This window comes from Carex rostrata, chromosome 28 (genome assembly GCF_964058835.1).
Source record: "Carex rostrata chromosome 28, lpCarRost1.2, whole genome shotgun sequence".
NCBI lineage: Eukaryota > Viridiplantae > Streptophyta > Magnoliopsida > Poales > Cyperaceae > Carex > Carex rostrata.
The window spans coordinates 4,916,880-4,938,449 of record NC_135945.1 but is presented as its reverse complement, the minus strand read 5'-3'; the positions used below and the strand labels follow the sequence as shown (position 1 = coordinate 4,938,449).

The 21,570-nt window shown below is 38.1% G+C and overlaps 1 protein-coding gene across 1 annotated transcript; it reads left to right on the top strand.

Moving 5' to 3' along the window:
• Window positions 1-986: 986 nt before the first annotated feature.
• LOC144545636 (uncharacterized) lies at window positions 987-15,729 on the top strand. Its single transcript, XM_078294198.1, has 2 exons — window positions 987-2,954; window positions 13,981-15,729. The coding sequence occupies exons 1-2, from the start codon at window positions 987-989 to the stop codon at window positions 15,727-15,729; spliced, it is 3,717 nt and encodes a 1,238-aa protein (XP_078150324.1).
• The last annotated feature ends 5,841 nt before the right edge of the window (window positions 15,730-21,570 follow it).

Sequence of the window (21,570 nt, the reverse complement as noted above, 5' to 3'; positions counted from 1 at the left end):
TACCAAACCATTCTATGAATTCTTCGATTTCATTTGATTGTGATGTGAGTTGGATTTCAATTGCTTCTATATATGTTGCATATGCATTTCTTTTATCGAATTGTTGAATTGAAACTCGTTGCGGGTTTATTTAGTTCCGGTAATGGATTTCTTACAAATCTAGTAGCCCTGACTAAATTCCGCACTGAGAAAACGGTTGACAAGTTTTCTCACCCCCTATCCCCTCGGGGAACTTTATTCTTTCGTATGTGTTTGCAGGTAAACGCGAATAGAAGGGATTCGAGTGCTCGACCAGTGAGGTTTAAGCCGCATAGCGATAGGGTATGCCTCACATTGAGTCCATTTTGATGTCGATAGGGTTTTGGTATGGTATTTGTGTATAACCTTGTTATCGGACCGTGTCGAGTGGTTTTGTAAACCTAATTGTATATTAAACGTTTACTGTGATTTAATATGAATTTTCTTTTATGTTTTAAACTGTGTATAAAATGTTAATGGGAATGGTTTATATTGATTTGGAAATATGGGGATCGATCGAGTTGAAATCGGGGAAGAGAAATGGTATAAAATGGGAATTGATTTGGGATTGTTTAATCTTTCGATTATATAGTTATTGCACGAATTTATACATATACTATTGAGTATAGTTTGATAATCTATAAATGTATTTGTATAAACATGATTTTAAATCGGATTAAATGATAAGTGGTGATGTTGTAAACCGATATTATGTTAGGTTTACACCGTAATTGCCTTGTGAATGTATAGTCATCTATATATTCACGGCGTAACTGCACGACCCCTAGTTCCGGGGTGTGACAGTTATAAGTTGGTATCAGAGCACAGGTTTGGTTCGTTTTTCAAACCCTAACCAGACCAAACCATAACCAGACTTGATAGGATTCGCGAGTGGGGATTAAAAGTAGAATGGGACGGTAGTTTAAATTGTCGTGAAACTTAATATGAAGCGTATTAAGTTTCAGATAATGGAGCGCGGTCTAGAGGAGATGTTGATTGCGGCCTACGAGAGAGGTCGTAGAGCCGAGCAACAGGCACAAGGACCAGCTGCACCGGTTGCTCAAGTGGCACCGGGAGAGGAGTTTAGGCAACTCTACGACGCGTTCATGCGCTCAGCACCCCCTCGTTTTGACGGGTCAGGGGGATACCCTGAGGCGGAAGAGTGGATGGTGAACGTGAGGGCCAAGTTCACTCTGTGCCGGATTCCGGATGCCAACAAGGTGGAGTTGGCCGTGCAACTGCTAGAGAGGTCAGGCAGGCATTGGTGGGAAGGCGTGAAAGCGGAGTATGAGGGAGCTGAGCAAGACATTCCCTGGACATGGTTCGAGCAGATGTTCGGAGAGCAGTATCTGAGTGTTATGCATCAGGAGGCTCTGAGGAGTCAGTTCCTGAACTTGCGTCAGCGGGAGAGGTCGGTTGAGGAGTACAACCGAAGATTCTTTGACTTGTCCAGATATGCTCCAGATGTGAAGGCAGATCCTGCAAGGTACCGCAGGCAGTATCTTGACGGGTTGGACCCGAAGGTTGCTCTAGCCATACACCACTCCACAGCTGCAGGGATTCCAGCCCTAATGAAACAAGCGGAGCAAACCGAGGTGTATCTCAAGAGGAGTGCACAACAGACCCACCCGAGGAATGTTAGGCCAAAGTTTGATCACAAGAAGCAAGCAAGTGGGTCGAGGTCTCAACCCCCAACTTCGGGACACCCGACTGGACAGTTAGTGGTATCGAGGTTTACACAGGGGACCACTGGACCCTGGTGTAATGTTTGTCAGAAACCACATACAGAGGCATCCTGTCGCCGCATCAGAGGAGCTTGTATGTTGTGCGGTGACATGAACCATTGGGCTAGAGAGTGCCCAAAACAAGCTCACTCGGGTGCTTCGGGAAGTAGTGGCAGAGGAGGCTATCGGGGTCCACAGGGGCGTGGAAAAGGAGGCCGAGGCACTCCGCCACAGATGCGAGGAGGCCGTGCAGGAGGCCGGGTTGGTGCTAATGCCGTGCATGCGATCGAGCTGCCGGATAAGGAAAGCGAGCGGGCATCGGGATCCGCTCAGAATGATATGTTGGCAGGTATTATTTCTATCTCCGGGCATCTTGCATATGTGTTGATCGATACGGGTTGTAGTCACTCGATAGTGTCTAGTATATTCGTTGAGAAGTGTGGATGGCCAACCGAGTCGAGTGGGAAAGTTCTGGATGTTCGTACCCCACTCGGTTCAACTACCAAAATTGCAAAAATCTGCCGAAACCTGAAAATAAGAATCGATGGGAGAGACTTGTTAGCGGATATGTTAGTAATGGATATCTCAGAGTATGACGCATTGTTGGGTATAGATTGGTTAACCCGACATGTAGCCACCATTGAATGTTTGCGTCATACCGTGAAATTTGCGTTGCCGAGTGGTTCGAATTGTACCCTTAGGTGTAGGGGCGTGAAGGAGGTGGTACCGTACATCTCGGCGATTGAGGCAAGGAACTTAGTGGAGTCGGGATGTACAGCATACCTGAAGATGATTATGGGTGCCGACACGGAAGTTTCCAAAATAGCGAACATTCCGGTTGTTTCGGAATTTGTAGATGTCTTTCCGGAGGAGATTCCCGGGTTACCCCCGGCACGTGAAGTTGAGTTCAAGATAGATTTAGTACCGGGTACAGCTCCAATCTCGAAAGTTCCGTATCGAATGGCTCCTGCGGAGCTAAAGGAGTTGAAAGTGCAATTAGAGGAAATGTTGGAGAAAGGACTGATAAGGCCAAGCACGTCCCCGTGGGGCGCGCCAGTATTGTTTGTGCGGAAGAAAGATGGAACTCTGCGGTTATGCATCGATTACCGAGAGTTGAATAAAGTGACAGTGAAGAACAAGTATCCGTTGCCACGGATTGACGATCTCTTTGATCAGTTACAAGGGTCGTCAGTCTATTCCAAGATTGTGTTAGTTTGTAATAATCTAGAAGTCAATAATACGATAATTTATCATAAAGCTTTGTTCATGAATTGGATGATTAATATCATTTTGTTGCCTTGAGTATTATTGAATTTATGGATCATTTCGAGTTCATGACTGAAATTGTGAAACTCCATAATATAGATGATATATACTCTTAATCTTAAAAGGTCACTAACTAAGGTAATTAGCAGGAACACTAATTACCACTATAAGGTTAGTATGTGGATTGAAAGATGGTTAAGTTTTACAAACCATTTGACACGAGATGTCATTTTAATCACATAGATACATGTTCTAGGAACATGGTATTTGACAGACCCCGAATGAAAACATTAAATAGAATTGTGTTCGTGTCATTTATGTTTTTCATTCAGTGTCACGTTCTAAAGTATGAGGTATTTATCGTTCCCACTAAGAAATATATATGTGTGAGTGTTATCTAACACTGTCCGTAAAAAGCAGTCATAACGGTAGCATTTCGATATATATAGCTTAGCTGAGGAAGTGATAGTCTGCCAAGAATACTACTTGTCCCTCGTATCTCTATATGAGTTATAGCATCACTGGGCCCCTTGATAGAGTAAGATTATCAGCGCGCGGTATGATTACAAGAGTAATCATATTTGATAATATGCTCAAGATCAAGAAAAGATTCAGTTAGCAAGGATGACACACATCTACCTTGAAACTGATCTGATAGCTATGAGACAGAGGAACAGACACAAGTAAATTGTTTACTGGATCGTGATATTGTACAGTACAGCATCATCTGTGTAATTGGATGGTCATGATGTGTTGCCAGACGCCACCCATGATTATAGAAGTTAAAACGGTTTTAACTCTATTTACCAACATAACACAGATCCTATTGGGTCACACCATATAGGAGTTAATCGGAGAATCTTATTTTGATTGATTATAAATTGGTTATGATCAATGATAAGATGGTTATAATTAATTATACGTGTTATAATTAAATTATAAATGTTATGTAAAAATAACAAGCAAAAACATTGGTTAATTTATAAACGTGTGTGACACGTTATATAAAAGTTGACCGGTTAATTTATAAATGTGCATGACACATTGTATAAATTATCGAAACAACAACCGCAAGAAAAATATATATAATTATTCAGAATAATTATACGAATATTATTTGTGTTCGGGCCGAGGGCATTCGAGTCTTTTCAGATTCGACCTTATCCGCATGACACGTCATCGATCCTATCCAGATGACATGTCATCGATACCGAAACAAATAACCGAAAGAAAAATATATATATAATTGTTTAGAATAATTATACGAATATTATTTGTGTTCGGGCCGAGGGCATTCGGGTCTTTTCAGATTCGAGCTTATCCGCATGACACGTCATTGATCCTATCCAGATGACATGTCATCAATCCTATCCACAAGGGCAAAATGGTCATTTCACACCTATGCCACCTTTCATGTGTAGAAGCATGGAGAAGGATGTGGAAGGGTGTGGAAGGGGTATTTTGGTCATTTCACATATAAAAAGGATGAGGTGTCAATGGCATGTCTTGTAAATAGGCCGAACTTGGAGGGCATTTTGGTCTTTTGCAACCAACTCTAAACACTATAAATAGGGGTGGAGGGGTAGAGAGAGAAAGATATATTCACATATATACATATGCACATTCACATGTATCTTTTCGTGCAGAAACGAATCGGTATTTTCTCTCTTTTCCGGTTTCTCTCCCAAATAGTGTTTCGGTTGAGAAAAGAAAGTTATACGTAGTTGACGTATAATCTTGCGGGTTGTTGTGGAGAATATTTACGGGATTGATGAATAGTGTTTTACCGAATTTCGCGGTATGTCAGTTTTGCATATTGATGAAACTGAGCAACCGAAAATTCGTGATTACGGGTTTTCGTCTTATTCCCGTGAATAGTGTTTTTGCATAATTCCGCGGTTTACGGTATTTCTGGCAGAAGAAATAAACCGCTCTCCGGTTAGTCCTGGTGGATAACCGATAGAGGTATCACACGTGTGATACTCCGAGTCGACTCCTTCCCTGGTGAGGCTCTACTCGCTCGGTCTGCATTCCAACTGTGATTTGGAAACAAGGTATAAATATGTTATATTAATCTATTTAATTTGTAAGTAGATTAAAGTTTTAGAAATCAATCATGGAGTAGATCTGTAAAAAGGATTAAAAGGGTCCTTGCAATGAAAGACTTCAGAAGGAACTCTGCTTTGGTCTTTCCGGCATATCCCTTTTAATTCACGGCTTGAGTTAGAAGTAAAAAATTTTGTTTTACGTTCTTTCCGCAGCTTAAGCCTAAAAGGGTTTTGGTTACCGCAAAACCCCAAAAGTGGTATCCGAAAACCCTACAGTGGTATCAGAGCACAAGGCTCTCCCGCTGATTGATTTTCTAAAAGTTATAACTTATGCAAATTAGGTGCATATACCGCATATCATTTTAATTCTTACATTTGCAGCTTAAGTCCAAAACCGATTAGAAATGAGATTTTCTTGGATCGGTTCTACCGACTAAGAAAGTTAAATTAGATTTAAGCTTTCTTTATGCTTTCTTATGAAATGTAAACTTTTACATTTCTTGGATCGGTTTTCCGACCGAGAAAGATAAAATAGGATTTTATGCTTTCTTTATGTTTTCGTTTGCAAAACTTTCAACTGCGTTTGAGTATATCTAAGAATGTGATGAAGCAATAAAGTACCCAAGTAAGAACTGCTAATCTCCACCCGTAAACGACAAGGTTAATGACAAGAAAAGTCTCGACTTTTCGTCTAACCCTCGTTTACGCGTCCTGATAGCTGGCCCAAAGGGGACTTTGTCACGTTACCAAATTACTCTATGCTTTTGAAATGGCAAAATTTAGTGTAAGTTTTTTGCCTTTTCGAAAACCTTCGGATAAGTAAAGTTCATCGAAGAATGTGATGAAGCAATAAAGTAGCTGAGTAAGAGCTGTCATTTCCACACAAGAAAGAGATGGTTCTGTCTAGGAAAGATTGAGTCTTAGCGGTCCTTGTGACTCCGATCTTTCCTGGGAGCCCCTTTCACGTGTCCTAATGGCTGGCCCAAAAGGAACTTTGTCACGTTACCAAATTGCTTTATGGACCGAAAAGAATATCTGATTTTAAAACATATAAATTGTTTATGTGCTTTAAATGGTATAAATAAGAACTGAGCATAGCTGCAAAATAAAAAATTGGTAACTGATAGATTATATACCCGACTTGGTCCCGTATATAAGTAAATTAGATTTACAGCTTAGAGTAAATTAGATTTACTGCTTTAAAACTGAAAGAAATATACCTGACTTGCTCCCGTATATAAGTAAATTAGATTTACTGCTTTGATATGAATTGAATAAATTAGATTTATTCCTTTCAAAGGAACAGTGAAAGAATGTGATGTCAAAGAAAGATTTGTGAAGGAACTCACCGTTGTCTTTCTGGCAGACGACTTTCACGTGTCCAAAGTCAGTTACAAGAACTGACTGCTTAACAAAGCTAAGCGTATCAAAGAGGTACTAATAAGAACATAAACTAATGGAGATCACATTTCGTATTCAAGACTTCCTTTCCACGACTGCTTAATGAAGCATATGAAAGAGGTCGTTATAAAGATACGAATAGAATCACATTTAGTCATTCTTACATATGCTGAGAGAAGAAAGTAATGGGGATCATATTCGATATTTTAGACTTCCTTTCCACGACTGCTTAATGAAGCATATGAAAGAGGTCGCTATAAAGATACGAATAGAACCACATTAATCGTTCTTTCTAACATAAGATAAGAAAGGAAATGGAGATCACATTTCGTATTCAAGACTTCCTTTCCACGACTGCTTAATGAAGCATATGAAAGAGGTCGCTATAAAGATACGAATATAATCACATTAGTTGTTCTTTCTGACATACCCCTTTGAAGATTGCTGGCACTGTTAAGCATAAACACCAACCCATTAAATATTAAGTAGTATGCCCTTCCCACTCTATCCTCCTCACATCGTTGTTCATTGGTTGTATGATTGAAACCTACTCAGTAGGCATCGCCTTTTACCTTTGGTGGTCGAGGGTTATGTGAGACATAACAAAACAAAATAGAGTGAGGTTACTTACCGATGATTTCTAAAAGAGTTTTAGGCTCGGGGCAAAGTCTTCGTTAAATACACGTGATGTTTTAACGAAACTAAGAATCACAAAGAGTTGTGATTAGCATGTTTGCTTACCTAAGATAACTGATAGCCATGATATGCATACACTGCCTTGGTTATTGGTGAAAACATGGATCTTGGTCCTACTGCAAACGGGAATAGAACAAATTTGCAGTGGGAGTTTTATTCATTGAATAAAACATTACATGAACAAAGCTAAAATATTTACTTTAAACGTTGTAGAAATATGGCTAAAGAAACGTCTTTCTCTTTACGCTCCTTACTCGAAAAAGGTAGACATGCGTAAGAAAAAGGAAAATATCCTAAATACACCGGTCCCTGCTGAGATAGTAGAGAGCAGCTCTGTCAGTACTCACACGCTTCGTATGACAAGCGATGATGAGAAACTGGAGAAGCTTAACTGTCCGTGGAGCCACGAGTTGGCCACAGAAGTTATCCTGAACTCATTTCCTCCCAGCTATTCGGAGTTCATTGTGAACTCCCATAAGCAAGAGTTGGATAAGAGCTTGCAGGAGCTCCAAGGGATGCTGAGGATCACTGATAAAGACATTGAGAATAGTTCTCATGTCCTCATGATCCAAGAAGGTGGGAGGAAGATCAAGAAAGCAAAAGGGAAAAATGGCGATTAAGTACAAAGGCAAAGGGAAGTTGGTTCCAGGAACGAACTCTCCCAAGATAAATGTTTCTGCTAACTCTGACTGCTATTTTAGCAATAGCAAAGGTCACTGAAAGAGAAACTGCCGGAGTATCTTGGAGATATGAATTTTGAGAATGTCTCAAAAGTCTCAGTCTCAAGTATTTATGTTATTGAAATTAATGTTGCGACCTCTGTTAATGATTGGGTACTGGCTACTGGATCATGTGCTCATATTTGCACGAATATGCACGCACTAAGAGGAAGTTACGCAATAAGGAAGTACAACTCCGAGTTGGTAACGGAGCACAAGTTGCGGCCGCTACAGTCGGTAGGATAAAATTGTACTTGCCTAGCGGGTTTATTCTGGAACTAGAAAATGTTTATTTTGTTCCTACCATTTCTAGAAATATCATATCAATCTCGTGTTTAGAGATGAATGGTTTCTCATTTGTTATAAAGGACAATAGATGTTCTATTTATAAAAATGAGACATATTATGGATCATCTTACTTGTTAAATGATCTTTATAAGCTAGAAATGGAAAACCACGTGTTTAACATCAATAACAAAAGACTCAAAACGTTTCATGAAAGTATTGACTTACATGAGACATAAGTCTGAATCCTTTGACGAGTTCAAGGAATTTAAGACTAAAGTAGAAAATCAACTGAATAAAAGTATTAAGGCATTACGGTAGGACCGTGGAGGCGAATACTTGAGTTATGGTTTTCAAAACGTACTTAAAGGAATGTGAGATAGTCTCATAACTCACACCTCTAGGAACACTGCAATGTTACAGTGTTGCCAAGAAAATGAAACAAACCATGTTGGACATGATTCGTTCCATGATGAGTGACGCCACCCTTCCAAAATCATTTTGGGGACACGCACTAAATACTGCCGCACTAATGATAAATATGGTTCCATCCAAGTCAGTTGAAAAGACTCCATATGAGTTATGGTTTGGGAAATCCCAAATATGTCTTATCTTAAAAATGGGGTTGCGAAGTATTTGTCAAATGCCTGACGTCTGACAAACTTGGTCCCAAATCTGACAAGTGCTTTTTCGTAGAATATCCTGAGGAAACGAAAGGATATTACTTCTATTACCAGTCCGAGAACAAATTAGTTGTTGCTCGTCATGGTATACTTTTGGAGAACGAGTTTCTTGCAAAAGGAAGTAGTGGGAGTAATGTAATACTTGAAGAAATTCAAGATACATCACATAATAATATATCTGAACTAGATCAGATATACCCACCACTTGATTCTTCAGCTGATGAGCATCTGGAAGAACCAAATCCACAAGTAGCTGTGGATGAGGTTCTAGTCTCGAGCTCAAGTGCTTCAACGCAAGTTGAAGTAGAACTGGATTCGCAGACAGTTGTGGATCAAGTTCGACAACCTGAAGAACAAGTGCTACGTAGGTCAATGAGAACAGTCCATGCACCCGAGAGGTACTTGGGACTGCACGAGGTCTCAGTTTTTGACACTGAAGATCCTCTGACCTATGCGGAAGCAATGGATAGGCCTAACTCTGATAAATGGCTGGAGGCCATGAGATCCGAAATACAATCCATGTATGACAACACGGTTTGGAACCTAGTTGTACCACTTGATGGGGTGAAGCCCTTAGCTAACAAGTGGGTTTTCAAAGGAAAACAGACATGGATGACAATATGACTATTTACAAAGCACGGCTAGTAGCGAAAAGGTTTCAAACAAATTCTGGGAATTGATGAAACTTTTTCTCCCGTGGCTATGTTTAAGTCAATTCGGATACTCCTAGCAATTGCCGCATTTCATGATGATGAAATATGGCAAATGGATGTCAAAACCGCATTCTTAAATGGAAATTTAAGAAGAGGATGTGTACATGACACACCCTACGGGTTTTGAAGATCCAGAGAAAGCTGGGAAGGTATGCAAGCTTCTTGAATCCATTTATGGATTGAAGCATGCATCACGGAGTTGGAATATTCGATTTGGCGAAGAAGTCAAAAGCTTGACTTCGTCAGATGCGAAGAAGAATCTTATGTGTACAGAAAAACTAGTGGGAGTGTCATCGCCTTTCTTAATTTATATGTAGATAACATACTCTTAATATAGGAAACGATATTCCTCTATTGCAATTAGCCAAGTCTTCATTAAAGAAAAGTTTTCTCGATGAAGGACTTGGGCGAGGATGTCTATATACTAGGCATAAAGATCTACTGAGGTAGATCAAAGAGACTTATAGGATTAAGTCAAAGCACGTACATTGACCAAGTGCCTAATCGGTTCAGCATGCAGGATTCTAAAAGAGAATTCTTGCCAATGAATCATGGTGCACTGCTTAGCAAGACTCAGTGTCCTTCGACAACTGATGAGCAAAGCACTATGAGTAGAGTACCATACGCTTCGGCTATTGGCTCTATCATATGCGCCATGTTGTGCACTCGCCATGATGTCTCGTACGCTTTGAGTGTGACGAGTAGATATCAGGCTAATCCAGGCATAAAGCACTGGAATGCAGTAAAGAATGTCCTTAAGTTCTTGAGAAGAACTAAGGATATGTTTCTCGTCTACAACGTTATCACCTAATACGAAAGATCATAAACATCATAAGATGTTTATAATTAATTATAAAAGATATAATTAATATAAAGGTGATGTCAAGATAAGTAGAATTGACACAGTCAGCAACACAGCTGATCCACTCACAAAATCTCTTCCTCAAGCCAAGCACTAGATGCTTAATGCTTCTATGAGTTTGGAACACATAGAAGATTGGCTGTGAAATTTTCTCAGGATCTACGAGATCTTAGAGAATATAGAGTTTTGTATATAAGTAGGGTCTATGATGATTGACTCCTAGCTTAAGTGGGAGATTGTTAGTTTGTAATAATCTAGAAGTCAATAATACGATAATTTATCATAAAGCTTTGTTCATGAATTGGATGATTAATATCATTTTGTTGCCTTGAGTATTATTGAATTTATGGATCATTTCGAGTTCATGACTGAAATTGTGAAACTCCATAATATAGATGATATATACTCTTAATCTTAAAAGGTCACTAACCAAGGTAATTAGCAGGAACACTAATTACCACTATAAGGTTAGTATGTGGATTGAAAGATGGTTAAGTTTTACAAACCATTTGACACGAGATGTCATTTTAATCACATAGATACATGTTCTAGGAACATGGTATTTGACAGACCCCGAATGAAAACATTAAATAGAATTGTGTTCGTGTCATTTATGTTTTTCATTCAGTGTCACGTTCTAAAGTATGAGGTATTTATCGTTCCCACTAAGAAATATATATGTGTGAGTGTTATCTAACACTGTCCGTAAAAAGCAGTCATAACGGTAGCATTTCGATATATATAGCTTAGCTGAGGAAGTGATAGTCTGCCAAGAATACTACTTGTCCCTCGTATCTCTATATGAGTTATAGCATCACTGGGCCCCTTGATAGAGTAAGATTATCAGCGCGCGGTATGATTACAAGAGTAATCATATTTGATAATATGCTCAAGATCAAGAAAAGATTCAGTTAGCAAGGATGACACACATCTACCTTGAAACTGATCTGATAGCTATGAGACAGAGGAACAGACACAAGTAAATTGTTTACTGGATCGTGATATTGTACAGTACAGCATCATCTGTGTAATTGGATGGTCATGATGTGTTGCCAGACGCCACCCATGATTATAGAAGTTAAAACGGTTTTAACTCTATTTACCAACATAACACAGATCCTATTGGGTCACACCATATAGGAGTTAATCGGAGAATCTTATTTTGATTGATTATAAATTGGTTATGATCAATGATAAGATGGTTATAATTAATTATACGTGTTATAATTAAATTATAAATGTTATGTAAAAATAACAAGCAAAAACATTGGTTAATTTATAAACGTGTGTGACACGTTATATAAAAGTTGACCGGTTAATTTATAAATGTGCATGACACATTGTATAAATTATCGAAACAACAACCGCAAGAAAAATATATATAATTATTCAGAATAATTATACGAATATTATTTGTGTTCGGGCCGAGGGCATTCGAGTCTTTTCAGATTCGACCTTATCCGCATGACACGTCATCGATCCTATCCAGATGACATGTCATCGATACCGAAACAAATAACCGAAAGAAAAATATATATATAATTGTTTAGAATAATTATACGAATATTATTTGTGTTCGGGCCGAGGGCATTCGGGTCTTTTCAGATTCGAGCTTATCCGCATGACACGTCATTGATCCTATCCAGATGACATGTCATCAATCCTATCCACAAGGGCAAAATGGTCATTTCACACCTATGCCACCTTTCATGTGTAGAAGCATGGAGAAGGATGTGGAAGGGTGTGGAAGGGGTATTTTGGTCATTTCACATATAAAAAGGATGAGGTGTCAATGGCATGTCTTGTAAATAGGCCGAACTTGGAGGGCATTTTGGTCTTTTGCAACCAACTCTAAACACTATAAATAGGGGTGGAGGGGTAGAGAGAGAAAGATATATTCACATATATACATATGCACATTCACATGTATCTTTTCGTGCAGAAACGAATCGGTATTTTCTCTCTTTTCCGGTTTCTCTCCCAAATAGTGTTTCGGTTGAGAAAAGAAAGTTATACGTAGTTGACGTATAATCTTGCGGGTTGTTGTGGAGAATATTTACGGGATTGATGAATAGTGTTTTACCGAATTTCGCGGTATGTCAGTTTTGCATATTGATGAAACTGAGCAACCGAAAATTCGTGATTACGGGTTTTCGTCTTATTCCCGTGAATAGTGTTTTTGCATAATTCCGCGGTTTACGGTATTTCTGGCAGAAGAAATAAACCGCTCTCCGGTTAGTCCTGGTGGATAACCGATAGAGGTATCACACGTGTGATACTCCGAGTCGACTCCTTCCCTGGTGAGGCTCTACTCGCTCGGTCTGCATTCCAACTGTGATTTGGAAACAAGGTATAAATATGTTATATTAATCTATTTAATTTGTAAGTAGATTAAAGTTTTAGAAATCAATCATGGAGTAGATCTGTAAAAAGGATTAAAAGGGTCCTTGCAATGAAAGACTTCAGAAGGAACTCTGCTTTGGTCTTTCCGGCATATCCCTTTTAATTCACGGCTTGAGTTAGAAGTAAAAAATTTTGTTTTACGTTCTTTCCGCAGCTTAAGCCTAAAAGGGTTTTGGTTACCGCAAAACCCCAAAAGTGGTATCCGAAAACCCTACAGTGGTATCAGAGCACAAGGCTCTCCCGCTGATTGATTTTCTAAAAGTTATAACTTATGCAAATTAGGTGCATATACCGCATATCATTTTAATTCTTACATTTGCAGCTTAAGTCCAAAACCGATTAGAAATGAGATTTTCTTGGATCGGTTCTACCGACTAAGAAAGTTAAATTAGATTTAAGCTTTCTTTATGCTTTCTTATGAAATGTAAACTTTTACATTTCTTGGATCGGTTTTCCGACCGAGAAAGATAAAATAGGATTTTATGCTTTCTTTATGTTTTCGTTTGCAAAACTTTCAACTGCGTTTGAGTATATCTAAGAATGTGATGAAGCAATAAAGTACCCAAGTAAGAACTGCTAATCTCCACCCGTAAACGACAAGGTTAATGACAAGAAAAGTCTCGACTTTTCGTCTAACCCTCGTTTACGCGTCCTGATAGCTGGCCCAAAGGGGACTTTGTCACGTTACCAAATTACTCTATGCTTTTGAAATGGCAAAATTTAGTGTAAGTTTTTTGCCTTTTCGAAAACCTTCGGATAAGTAAAGTTCATCGAAGAATGTGATGAAGCAATAAAGTAGCTGAGTAAGAGCTGTCATTTCCACACAAGAAAGAGATGGTTCTGTCTAGGAAAGATTGAGTCTTAGCGGTCCTTGTGACTCCGATCTTTCCTGGGAGCCCCTTTCACGTGTCCTAATGGCTGGCCCAAAAGAAACTTTGTCACGTTACCAAATTGCTTTATGGACCGAAAAGAATATCTGATTTTAAAACATATAAATTGTTTATGTGCTTTAAATGGTATAAATAAGAACTGAGCATAGCTGCAAAATAAAAAATTGGTAACTGATAGATTATATACCCGACTTGGTCCCGTATATAAGTAAATTAGATTTACAGCTTAGAGTAAATTAGATCACAAGAGTCTGAAGTATATATTTACTCAGAAGGAGCTGAATTTGAGGCAAAGAAGGTGGCTCGAACTAATGAAAGATTATGACCTCGACATTCAGTATCATGTGGGTAAGGCGAATGTAGTTGCGGATGCGCTGAGTAGAAAGAACCAGGTGAACCTGGCATCCCTGGTTACGAGAGAGTCACACTTGATAGAGGAGATGCGGAGAATGAATTTGCACGTGGGCGCTTCTCGTGAATTGGCTGTGGCAACAGCAACTCGCTTGCTTGGAGCTGAAGCGGGTACGAGTGCATCGGCAGCTATGTCGATTATTTCTGCTGCTATTGAGGTGAGACCCGAATTACACGATCGTATTCGGGTAGCGCAACATGAGGATCCGAAATGTCAGAAATTCCGAGATCATGCGACATCAGACAGAGAGACTCCATTCCGGATAGATGATGAAGGAATCTTGCGGTTTGGCAACCGTATATGCATTCCTGAAGATGCAGAGTTGAAGACCTTGGTTCTATCGGAGGCACATGATTCGGGATACACTATCCATCCCGGGGAAGTGAAAATGTACCAGAATCTGAGGCGATACTTCTGGTGGCCCAACATGAAGAATGACGTGAGGAAATACGTCGAGAAATGCCAAGTCTGTCAGCAGGTGAAGGCTGATAGACGAAGGACAGCCGGATTACTCCAGCCGTTGGACAAGAAAAGAGGTAAATTTGAGATAATTACGATGGATTTCGTAAGTGGCTTTCCAAGGACAAAAGGGCGACATGAGACCATATGGGTGATTGTGGATACGCTGACTAAGGTGGCTCATTTCATTCCGCTTGGACCTGATACCTCGGGTCGGGCCTTAGCGGAGATATTTATGAAATTTTTCTTCAGGTATCATGGTTGCCCACGTGAGATCATATCGGATCGAGATACGAGATTTACCTCTCATTTTTGGAAGAGTTTCCAAGAGGCTATGGGAACAAAACTGAGGTTCAGTACCGCGCATCACCCGCAAACAGATGGACAGTCAGAGAGGACCATTCAAACCCTGGAAGACATGCTTCGAGCGTGTGCGTTGAGCTTCCAAGGGTCTTGGTTAGATCATTTGCCCCTAGTTGAATTCGCTTATAACAACAGTTACCACTCGAGTATTGGGATGCCACCGTTGGAGGCACTTACGGGTGAGACATGCCGGACACCCTTGTGGTGGGGTTCCGCGGGCACTTATTTGCCTACAGGACCAGAAATGATACAAGAGGCTGCAGAAAAGACACAGGTTATCTTGAGCCGACTAAAGTCCGCTCGAGATCGACAAAAGAAGTACGCGGATGTACACCGGCGGCATTTGGAATTCCAAGAGGGTGACCATGTGTGGCTCCGAGTATCTCCAGTCAGGGGAGTACATTGGTTTGGTGTATCGGGCAAGTTGAGTCCGAGATATATCGGTCCGTTTCAAATTCAGAATCGAGTGGGACAAGTGGCATATGAGCTTGCGTTACCTCCGGCTTTGAGCCGAGTTCATCCAGTGTTTCACATATCGCAGCTCCGGAAGTATGTAAAGGATCCATCTCATTGCATCGATCATTCTGACCTGCGAGTAGATGAAAATTTGGCCTATAAAGAAGAACCAATGCGAATTCTGGACCGAAAAGAGCAAAGATTAAGAAATCGAACGATTGGACTTGTATTAGTGCAGTGGGGACGACACTCAGAAAAAGAGGCGACGTGGGAACTTGAAATGAAAATTCGCGAACAATATCCTGAGTTATTCGACAGTTCAGGTACGTAGTTAAGTTCAAAGGATTGAACTTTGTTTTTAAGTGAGGGAGAAATGTAACACCGTGAAAAAAAAAAAAAAAATTTCCTAAAACGTTATAACGTTTTTAAAACGTTATGTAACGTTTTCCACTGTAAAACTTGATGAAAAACGACGATTTTATGAAAGCTGGATTCAATTAAAACGTCATAACGTTTTCAGAAAACGTTATAACGTTTTATACACCAAATTATGCGTTTTATACACTATTTCCTGCGTTTTTCACTAGCTAAATCGTTATAACGATTTAACAAAACGTCATAACGTTTTATCCGATAAAGTGAGGGTTTATTTAGCAAAAATTCATGTTCTCTCTCCTTCTTTCTCTTCCTCCTTTCCCCTTTTTCTCTTTGGCCGCCCCAACAGAGAGACACGAGAGAGAGATAGAGAGTGAGAGAGAGAGTTTGATTTCCCGCGGAATTGGCCGAAACTTGAGAAAATCGTAGAGGAGCTCGAATCTCGCCCCTTCCTCCACTTGGTTTGGTAATCCCTCTTCTCGTTTGCTCTATTTTCTCGTCCCTTAATTTTTAGGGTTTCGGTGAAACCCGACCAAATTGAACCAAACTCGAGAATCAATGTCTTTGTTGCTTCTTGAGCGTTATTTGATTGATTTCATGTCTCAATTCCAACTAAAACCCGAATGGTGAGATTATCCCAAATTGATTAGGGTTTTGAACCAACTTTTGAATGAATTGAATTGTAAATGACCGTGATTACGAGTTTGAGTGAATTGAGACTTCCTTATTGCTATCTATTTGATATAAACCCCAATTGAGAAGAAATGTGACTTAAACCCTAAAAAAAAGGGTGAATTGCAAGGGTAAGATGGTAAAACGTCCGAATTTGTTGAATTGACCGTTTACGAGTATTAGAATGCGATTGGGTATAGGAATTATGAAATATATTGAAATTGACTTGCTATGCCATGTAATTTAGGCCTAGACCCGATTGACCGAGGATTAGCGGATTAGACGAGGTCGTCGAGTTTAGCGATACCGGATCCTACCCAAGTGCCCTACTTGATCAGGTGCGGGGATTCACGGGATCTGTTTTGGATTCTATTACTTAGAATTAAATAACGGTACATGTATATATATATATATGTGCTTATATATATATACCGATTGAATTGTTAATTGACTTATTGTGCATGACCTCATGTTGGATCTCTATTGTTAGCATTATTTGCAGCATTGCATGAAAATAAGTAATGATATAATTGAATTGATATGATATTGTTGATCTTGCATGTTGGTATTGTTATTCGATTGATTGTTCTATCGTTTTGATAATTGAATGGAACCACAGTACTGAAATGTGAAGAGGGCAGAGGATAAGTTAATTGTGAATGAAATGAGTGAATTGTAGGGACAATGTCTAGCTAGCTACTAGACTTTGTCTCAGGGCCCATATGCGCATACGGTGAATAACCCTAATTGTGGAGGGTATCGGTAACCAAGGAGAAAGGCAGAGATAGGTTAACTGATACCAAAAAGGTAGAGTATAGCAGGAGGATTGAAACTGTGGATAATTGATTGTTATTGGTCTCTCTTTGGAAGAGTGACAACCCGTTGCATGATCGGGAGATATGCAATCCTAAATTGGAAATTGACGAATTGATATGGATGTTTGACTATAAACCAGACCAGAGAAATGTTAAGCCAAATGAGATGGATAGTCGATATCTATCACTTGTAACCGGACTTAGCAATTGTATCTGTTATACCAAACCATTCTATGAATTCTTCGATTTCATTTGATTGTGATGTGAGTTGGATTTCAATTGCTTCTATATATGTTGCATATGCATTTCTTTTATCGAATTGTTGAATTGAAACTCGTTGCGGGTTTATTTAGTTCCGGTAATGGATTTCTTACAAATCCAGTAGCCCTGACTAAATTCCGCACTGAGAAAACGGTTGACAAGTTTTCTCACCCCCTATCCCCTCGGGGAACTTTATTCTTTCGTATGTGTTTGCAGGTAAACGCGAATAGAAGGGATTCGAGTGCTCGACCAGTGAGGTTTAAGCCGCATAGCGATAGGGTATGCCTCACATTGAGTCCATTTTGATGTCGATAGGGTTTTGGTATGGTATTTGTGTATAACCTTGTTATCGGACCGTGTCGAGTGGTTTTGTAAACCTAATTGTATATTAAACGTTTACTGTGATTTAATATGAATTTTCTTTTATGTTTTAAACTGTGTATAAAATGTTAATGGGAATGGTTTATATTGATTTGGAAATATGGGGATCGATCGAGTTGAAATCGGGGAAGAGAAATGGTATAAAATGGGAATTGATTTGGGATTGTTTAATCTTTCGATTATATAGTTATTGCACGAATTTATACATATACTATTGAGTATAGTTTGATAATCTATAAATGTATTTGTATAAACATGATTTTAAATCGGATTAAATGATAAGTGGTGATGTTGTAAACCGATATTATGTTAGGTTTACACCGTAATTGCCTTGTGAATGTATAGTCATCTATATATTCACGGCGTAACTGCACGACCCCTAGTTCCGGGGTGTGACAGTACTAAAAAATTAATGTATAACACCGAATCATTTCTGAATCAATTCCATAGAAATAATCGAAAAAATTCAATTCCATAGATGGAATCGAAGAAAAAATCAATTCCATAGAAGAATGTGAAAAAAAAAATTCCGTAGAAAAAAAGTGACAAAAAAAATTAAATTCCATAGAAGAAAGTGGACGAAGCACCAATAGGCAAGCCCAAAGGGTGAGATCCTACCAAATCTAAACAGCCTCCGAATGGTGATGAAGTGAAACCACTCGTGTGGCCTGTTGAACCTGAAGAAATCCACACTACAGGAAAGAAATGCCAACTCATGGCGACTTTGCGATTTCTAATACAATAGTACATGGACCTCACCATTTTTTTCATTCGAAATATTTCGTGCAATCGGAGGCCAAATGAGGATCGAATGCAAGCCCCATCTCTCTTCTAATAATATCATGCTCCGGTTCCTTAGGTAAAATCTTCTTTTGCATTGTTGCTGGATTATAGACACATAGAGAATACACCGGGTGGAACAGATAAAAAAGGAGAAGCCCATTTGCAGAAGACAATAATTTAACGTGTTATGGGGACTTGATCTTTATTTAATTGTTATTTATTATTTGATTTTTTTTTATTTGTGTCTTTTATTTTTATTTAAATATATTTTTTCTTCATTTTATGTGAATGTCAAATAAAAATGTATCTTCATATTATATTCATCTTATAATATATCCCCGTTGCAACGCACGGGCAATATGCTAGTATAGTTATATTGGTATAATCTGTCTAGATATTCATACTACTTTTGACAAAGGGTTACGGATCGAGGCGCAGTACACATTTGTTACATCTTCATTAATTTTTTTATTGAAGTCAAAACAAAGAAGATTTTTTCTGATAGCATTGCATATTTGCATGTGTGCTTTTACGTCAATAATTTCTCAAGTAAAAAAAAACAATTATAGTTTTGAATCCACTCCCCCGGGTACAAAAAACAATCTGTCCTCAAGAATCCACTCACCTTATAATAATGAGCATGTAAAAAAATTTAACATGAAAAAGAAAATTAATCTAAAATTTCATGCTGCAATATAAAAGTATGTTTTTACAAATCTACATCTATGCATTGATTCCAACAATTGATACAACATTAGGTCTGCACCGAAACAACCACTTTAAACCAAATTACAAACAGGTAGAGATGCATAAGTTTTCTCAGCATGCAAATAATGTATCTGAATCCTTTATAGCAGTCACAGTTAAACCTGCACTTGTGCTTCCCGGTCCAGTCGTGAAAGTTAGTGGCAAACATCAAAAGTTGTGACTTCCGAGTATTTGAAATTCATATATAATCACCAAAGTCAGCTGACATCTTCAATTATATGACAGGAAAACCTTCTAAAATAAAAATGGGAAAATTTAATTTTTTTTATTATTAAACAATTTTATTATTGTTTCTTCTATAGAATTAATTTTTTTGCTTTTTTTTCTATGGAATTAAATTTTTTTGCTTACTTCTATGGAATTGAATTTTTTTATTCCATCTATGGAATTGAATTTTTTTCAATTTCATTTATGGAACTGAAAAAAATTTGATTTCTTCTATGGAATTATTTTTTTTTCAATTCCTACATTTACAACAAGCGGTCTCACACTTTCACTTGTCAATATTACCTTCCCATTTCTTTTCTTTTTTTTCAACCAAACACCTTCCCATCTCCTTTCTTTTTTTCAACCAAACAACTAGCATTCACCCCCCCATGCTGCCTCTTTATCCTAAAAACAAATTAATTCAGCTACAAATTAAGAACCTCTTTTCTACTCAAAATTGGCCAATTTTTCTGAGTCCATCATTATTGATTAGTACGGCTGTAAATCTATTTAAATCATTTCTTATTTTTCCTGAAAGTTTCGTGCTCCTGTTTTCAAGGAAAATTGTGAAGCTACCACCTACCACCCACTTATCCAAATCTCGGCCAATTCCACTGTTTTGATCGGTTTGACATAAATTGAACACTAAATCCACATCTTAAGAAATAATAACACAACTCCACATGCGTCGTTCAGATTTAAGAGCCTAGATGGTTAGTAAAATTTACCAAGTGCCCCACCCATTTTTGACGAATAAATAATAAGAAATAATATTATATCAAGTGTGAATATTATAGTTATTGCAAGTATTTGTACCTTGGGTTAGTACGAAAAAAACCACAAAGAAATAAGTATAACCATGGTACTATGCTACTAGCAGAAATATTTTAGTACAGCAAGAATTTTGAATGTGAAAATGCTAATTAAAATTCTAGTAATAAAATCAGAATAGTGTAGCGAAAGCGTAGTGAATTTTGACTACCAGTTGAATTGGTTAAACTATGCATCTTAATTTTCAGCCTAATTAATTTCAAAGTAAATAAAATACTATTTTATTCTTTTCTATTTTGATTTCGATGACAAAAATTTTTGATGGGAGAAGAATGTTAATATGAATCGTTTGAGTGATATTTTTTTATTTCGATTTCGATGACAAAATTTTTTGATGGGAGAAGAATGTTAATATGTGTTGAGCCAGTTCCAATTAGCTAAATTCAACATGCACATTATTCGTTAAGATTTTATATGAAGTTGTGACAACAAGAATGAGACACTTTTTGCGATGGACTAATCTTATTGCTCAGCTTTTTCTTTTTGCGACGGACGACCGTCATAAATACGTTTTTTCCCTCGCAAAAAGTGTCTACTTTGTTGTAGCCGTTAACCTCTCAAGAGTCACACGGAATTTACATAAAGGGTCCTGGGATTAAAAATGTGAAAAATCATACAAAATATTCTAAACAATTACTAGAATAATCTATGTAAATCATTAGTTAAGATAGGATCTGGAACCAGTAACAGTTTTGACACCTTGCTAAAAATGTTAGTTTCTATTGTATATCTCGCTAATATATGATGCGAAAATCCAGACAGCTTACTTGGATATTTTATTTTGTATTCAGATAAGCATACACAAGGTTTAGTCCCAATTAATAGTCCTCAAATGTAATATCGCATTTGTTGTTTGCGAGAGTTTGTATTATTAAAATGAACATTTCTTAGGATGTTGCTTCGGTCATTTGTTTTTCATAGTGTTTTAATGACAATTATAGAAATATAAGGAAAGAAACTCACTGATGGTGCTATATATTGTTTCTTGATTTATACATACTGAAGAATATTGATGAACAAATACTGTTGCACATATAGAAAAATGGATGAAAAATAATGAACTCTTATTCATCTAACAT